General features: G+C 45.3%; 1 protein-coding gene across 2 annotated transcripts; it reads right to left on the bottom strand.

Annotated features, from left to right (window-relative positions):
* Window positions 1–3,761: 3,761 nt before the first annotated feature.
* Window positions 3,762–6,003, bottom strand: LOC123069621 (F-box protein At3g61340). Of its 2 annotated transcripts, XM_044492519.1 has the most exons (3): window positions 5,830–6,003; window positions 5,288–5,476; window positions 3,762–4,554 (listed from the first exon to the last, which is right to left on the bottom strand). In XM_044492519.1, the coding sequence occupies exons 1-3, from the start codon at window positions 5,866–5,868 to the stop codon at window positions 4,471–4,473; spliced, it is 312 nt and encodes a 103-aa protein (XP_044348454.1). In that variant the 5' UTR covers window positions 5,869–6,003; the 3' UTR covers window positions 3,762–4,470. The 2 variants fall into 2 exon arrangements, with proteins under 2 accessions (XP_044348454.1, XP_044348453.1); XM_044492518.1 differs by having other exon boundaries at window positions 3,762–5,476.
* Between the last annotated feature and the right edge of the window lie 324 nt (window positions 6,004–6,327).

Here is a 6,327-nt window from a genome sequence, read left to right as displayed (position 1 = left end):
ATGCGAGCGGTCGCGGTTATATGAAACATCGTCTTTTGCTCGATGGCTTCCAGTGCGCCTCCTCCCGATTTCTCCTTATTCCTCGTTTACTTCTTTCCATGTTCTCACTTGATTTCGTCCATATCTTACCCATTTCATGTGGAAACACATTAGAGAGAGAATTTTTGGAATCCTTTCATTCATTAGTCATTAGTAGCAATATCAGAGCGAATATCTCACTTTTAATGAAATATATCGGTTTAAACAAAGGGTAAATGATTTTAAAAATATCACTCATTATGTACCCCTCACCCCCTATATAAAGAGAGGGGAGGGACCGGTCGCCACCACCCAAAGCCCAAGCGCCACCCTCTCTTTCTCCTTCTACTTCCTCCACCGTAGCTGCTTTGCGAAGCCCTGCAGAAAATCCTCCACCACCACCACACCGTCTGCTGGCCTAGATCCCATCTACCTCTCTCCATCTCGCTTGCTGGATCAAGGAGGATACGCCACCGAGCCGCACGTGTGCATAACTCAGAGGTGCCATTCGTGCGGCGCTCGATTGGATTAGATTGTGAAGGGTACGACTACATCAACCATGTTCGTTGAATGTTGTCGCTTTCGGTCTACAAGGGTATGTAGACACACTCCCACTCGTTGATAGCATCTCCTAGATTAGATCTTGGGTGAATTCGTAGGAAAAAAATTCATGCAACAATTGCCTCCATACTTCAAAGAAATCTTACACGTCAGTGAACATGTTGGGCCGGGAGTGCAGAGGCCAGCTCAGCTTGCGGGTTTACGTGAAGCGGTAGACCTATGTAATTTAGTTGATCTGGGATACAAGGGCAGAGGTTGGACTTTTGAGACAAAAGTCGTGGGAGGTCCGCATTGCGAGTTAAATCCACAGAACCACCACATTTATGTCATGATTAGCCAAAACAACCACTTTACGTTTCATGGCAGACAACACCGAACCAAAAATCTGACAGCGGCAAAAAATAGTAAAAAATAAGCTTGTTTTGACATGGCAAAGTGGCCGCGTGGCTAATGGTGGACAGTGCAAGCAGTAACAGCCGTTAACGATCAGACCGGTCGAGCCGATCGGTCGGTCATCAAAAAGGAAACAATGCTCCTCTTCTCACTCTTGCTCGCTCTCACTCTCCCTCCCTTGCACTTGCTCTCGCTCCCCTCTGGGCGGGCGCCGCTCAACCTCGTCGTCATCGCCCCCTCAATGGCTTCTTGGTTAGATCTGGAGGACAACAGCGAGGAGGAGGAGTTGACCTACACTGGCATGGACCTGGATGTGTTGGTATGTAATCTACACTGGTTTCAGTGAGGGTTAGGGTTAGGGTTAGGGTTTGGGTATTAGGATTTGCAGAGTCTCACATTTTAGATCCTCCCTTCTCTGCCTCTCCTCTGTGCCTAATGCTTCTTGTCAATGCAGGAGAATCCTGATACCACCATTCATGCTTCCTTCTGTGGGTCATGACTGCCCACAAATGAAATGCAAGCTTCACCAGTTTAGGGGCAAGAAATGTGTTGCATTTGATGGCATAACACGGGTAGACGATTCTATGGTTGTGCTAAGCAGATAATATTTGATTTCCTTATTGTTTAATGAATGTGCTATGCAATTGAATGTGCTCTCGTGTTAAGTAGTTTACTGAATTCATTTTAACTCAATGTGGGTAGTAGTAGTAGTAGTAAACTGAACTTGCTACCGTTAACTGCATTTGCTACTGTTAACTGAATTTATTAGTGTAAACAGAATTACTAGTGTTAACTGAATTTGGTACCTTTAACTAAATTACTAGTGTTAACTAAACTTGCGCCCGTTAACTAAATTACAAGTGTTAATTGAATTTGCTACTGTTAACTGAATTTGCAATTGTTAACTGAAGTTGCTATAGTTAAATGAATTTGCTGCTGTTAACTGAACTTGCTACTATTAGACTACCCATAATGGGAGTAACATAAGTAATAGCATCACACATATCTAGATAAAATAGATGATGCGGCAAGCAATAAATGAAGAAAGAGAGCCATGTGGTAACATAGCTAGTTACTACTAGTATGAGTAACATCACACATATCAAGGCAAGATGAGTCTATAGTCTAATAAATGAAGTGCTGCATGTTACCACACATATGTTATTCCCCACTATAGAGGTAGTAACATAGAGTAGTAACATGCCCTCTATGTTACTATCCATTGCGGCTAGTCTTAACTGAATTGCATGTGTAAATTAAATTTGCTACACTTAATTGAATTGCACATTATTTTTCGCGAATCCATGTTCTTTGTGCCTAGCATTGCCATGACTAGGGTATGCGTATTTTTCATCTAAATTTTGGCTTTGGCTTGGATTCTTTGATGCGTTTAGAGGAGTATGATGTTGTGATTACCATAGGATCAGTATTGTATCATTATATTGGACTGAAAATTATTTTGTACATGTTCACGAGGAGGCCCACACGTGTCGCTCGCGGTGATGCACCGGGTTCATCTGCGAGTGCCGCACAACAAGTTCTCATATAGGGGATCGTCTTCACCGACCGCAAAGCAATGAGGAAATACAAGGCCTGGGGTAGGGACCGGTCTGTCACCACTGCTAAGAAGACGACGCTAGCTCGACGAGAGATCGCCAAGATCGGCGAGAAGTGGTCGCCAAGCGACACCTCCGCCCTCGGTTGCATGGGCAAGGGCGCCGCCAAGGCACCACAGTCAGGGTCAGCATTGGCGGCGGTGGCCCTTCGCACGGCAAAGGAGGAAGTAGAGTGACTCCTCCACAAGCACGTGGTAGCGGCCGGGCAAAGCTTTCGAGCCCTTTCGTTGTTGGAAGGACTACTCTAACTTCGACAACAATAGCACGAACAGCGACGGCGGTGCAGCCATCCAAGGCTACCACATGTACGAGGCCACCATCTGCTACAAGTTAGCCTCCTAGGGTTTTTTTTAACTTTTTGGTTAAACGGATAAAATATCGGCAAATTATGTCCAAATTTTAGTGAATTCCGTGGTGTTTGATGAAATCTGTCTGATTTAATCAAATTTGTTTTGAAGTGGATGCAGGCACAGTTGAATGGCTGACTCCAGTATGACACCATGTCGTTTAGGGGGGTGACCTTATCGTTTGGAAGCATGACCACGTGTATCTGTACATGAGCTGATGAACCTCGATCAGGGCAGATAGTGACAAATGCTAAGGCTGCGTTTTGGAGCATATTGCAGTGGATATAATTCTTTCTAAATACTTGAACTCTCTTTCCACATTTTGCCGTTTGGGGTTCAAAATAGCACCGTACCAGACAGAACAGATAAAAGAGCTGCATCCATTCTTTTTCTGTGGTTGGATTTATTCTGCAAACTACTCCCTCTGTAAAGAAATATAAGAGCGTTTATATTACTAAAGTAGTGCTGTAAACACTCTTATATTTCTTTAAGGATGGAGTAGTTAGAATATTTCCAACAGCAACTACCGTTTTTCACAGCTATTTTCCACTGCTTATAAATTTACATTGTACTGATTTAAAAGAGAATGAGCTGGACAAAGAAACGGAATTAGAAACTGGATGCTAGCAAAGCACCCTTGGCTATTACTCCCTCCGTCCGAAAAAACTTGTCCCCCAAATGGATCTATCTAACATCTAACATCAAGTTAGTGGTAAATACATCCATTTGAGGGACAAGGTTGGGACAAGTATTTTCGGACGGAGGGAGTACAACCCAAGACAACGATAAGATTAGCTGGCAGAGTTTCTTTAGAAACAGCAGAAAATTAACATGCACAAAACAAAGCATCGTTTAAGTGTCAATACAACATTAAACAGAATTGATCTTCAACGTTCTTCACTTGAAACAAATACAACATTAAACAGAATTGATCTTCAACGTTCTTCCCTTGAAACAAAACCTCGAGAGAGGTTCAATGATCCATTAAATAGGTAGGCATGAGTAGACAGACAAGCAAACACATCAGGCCAGAACAGCGCAAGATGCTTAGAGAGGTGCGTAAAAAATAAGCCAATTTCTCTTAAGCACCGTTGCTTATTTGTTGAGCATAGACACTTACTTAGACACCTCTGCTATAGAAACAAGCACCGGTACTTAAGGGAAAAAACAATTTATTTATACAAGCACTTCTCTAAACACCTTGCAGTGTACATGGTCTTATGAGGCATGTAAGCTCGCCTTAGGAGTAACTGGAACAAGACTTGGCGTGTAATAGAGTAGGTCGAACCAAAATAAATTTTCCCATGCATGTCCCAATGTGTCTTCACTAGGCCCAAGGAACCTTAGCTCATCGATATCGAACATGTCATTTTCTTTTACACCATGATCCTTCATGTAATAACGGAAGAGACAATGGCCTCTCCGTAGAAGAATCCCGCCATTGCTAAGTGAGGCCATTGGCAAGCACTGGTCTGAAACATTCATTACATAGTGACATTCCCATTCCGGGACCAATATATCTCTTGTCATCGAGATCAATACTCGTTGCATACTCTTGCAGAAGAAAGTAGCGCATAGTTCCCCACCAAGCTCATGGATAACAATATCTTCATCTTCAACTGTAGGGTAGAGGTTGTTAAGCAACGGAGTGATGCCGAAAGTTTCGTCTTGAAGGCTGAAACGAAGCAGCCCCCGTGGGGAGCATGGCTGATTTTCCCTATCGATGAAATAGAATAGACACCCCTTGCAGTGTATGGCAGTTTGCGGACAAAGGATAAGGTACGGTGGATCCACCAAGGTTTCCCTCCAAGACCCCTCTCCGCAATTAATGGTGATGACCTCCATCCCCATTGCAACGGAATTGTAATCACATGAACGGAAGAAAGACCGTGCAACCTTATATGTGCCAGTGGAAACATCAAGGCCCAAACCAATGGGAAGGCATACGGGACGTTGCAACACGTTGTGATGACTCCTCGGCAGAGCAATGCCATCTCTAGTGGCCGGGTTGAAGACATAAGCATTGGTGTCTGTAGGGAGCAGCACCAACCCATCGCAGTGTGCCATCTGGGACACCAACCCAAACTCGCCAGCCGGGAAGTGCCTCCCATGAAGAAGCATTGCGCTACTACTATGACTCATTCCAACTTTTGTTGCTACTTTTGGCAAATCATCTTCTTGTAAAGACCACTGGAAGAAACGGATGTTGGTGGAAAAAATGCCTGAGGGATTGGAATCTAGATAAATCTGGGGGGTGATGAGGAAGGAAGACGGATTGTGATGTTGTTTCTGTTTGGAGCGTTGGAGGTGTGCACGAACAAAAACAGGTTGGGAGATAATGGTGTACCAGACCTTGCTAACCAACTTGAACCTAGCCAGCGACTCCACAGGCAGCCGGATTAAGATCTCCCACAACATCTCGTCCAACAATTCCTCGCCTGCAGGATGTCCAGACCTCTTCGTTTGCTTCCTCTGTGGCATCCTCCACTTCCTCTTTCTCGCATCATTAACCGTCTTTTGTGTAAAGGTATCATCAACCCTCTTCAAGTCCATGTAGCAACAAACAAAACAAAATATATACTTAGATTCGGCACTGGCTTTGCTGACACGAAAAAACACATATATACATAGTATATATATAAATATTTTGCGTGTTCGATGGATGAATTCGAACACGGTCTACGCGGTCTGTTTAGGATCCTTCCCGGACACGGTCTCCGTCTTAGTATAGGAGCACACAAACTCACTCGATTTTTCTTTTTTATTGTAATAAACAAACGAATCCGTGAGATCTGAAAGCTCAAAGTGACTCAGATCCGGAAAAATGATTTGCTTCTCTCAAAGAAAACTACAGTGAAAATATAGAAGAACATTTAAGGTGTGGCGGAAATTACCGGAAGCCTGGTGTCGTCGCCCTCCAGGAGCCTGGACATGGCTGTAAGCAGATTCGAGAGGGTTTGCGCGTGGAGGCGCAGTTGCGGATAGCGGCGGCGTTTCCAGAGCGCTCCTCTCTTCGGCGCCCTTAGGGCCAGACCTGGCCAAACGGGCCGGCCCGGCACGGCACGGCCCAGCCCGTGCTAATCGTGCCTGGCCCGGCACGGCCCGCCGTGGCACGTTTAATAGCCGGGCCGTGCCGTGCCGGCCCACGGGCGTGGCTCTCTGGCCCAGGCACGGCCTGATTATTAAACGGGCCGGCCCGTGGCACGTTTAGCACGCTGGCCCATCTGATTTTTAGCCTGTTGGGCTGTATTTTAGGCCTATTGGGCTGTAATTTAGGTCATATATATTAAAAAATTCTGAAAAAAAATTAAACGGGCCGTGCCGTGCCGGCCCGCGTGCCCAGCCTTCAGGCTCAGGCATGGCCCATGGCGTGCCGCGTGTCGGGCCTAGCC

This window comes from Triticum aestivum, chromosome 3B (genome assembly GCF_018294505.1).
Source record: "Triticum aestivum cultivar Chinese Spring chromosome 3B, IWGSC CS RefSeq v2.1, whole genome shotgun sequence".
In the NCBI taxonomy this organism is placed as follows: Eukaryota; Viridiplantae; Streptophyta; class Magnoliopsida; order Poales; family Poaceae; genus Triticum; species Triticum aestivum.
Note: the sequence above shows the minus strand (reverse complement) of the source record. Positions and strands in the feature narration are given on the sequence as shown.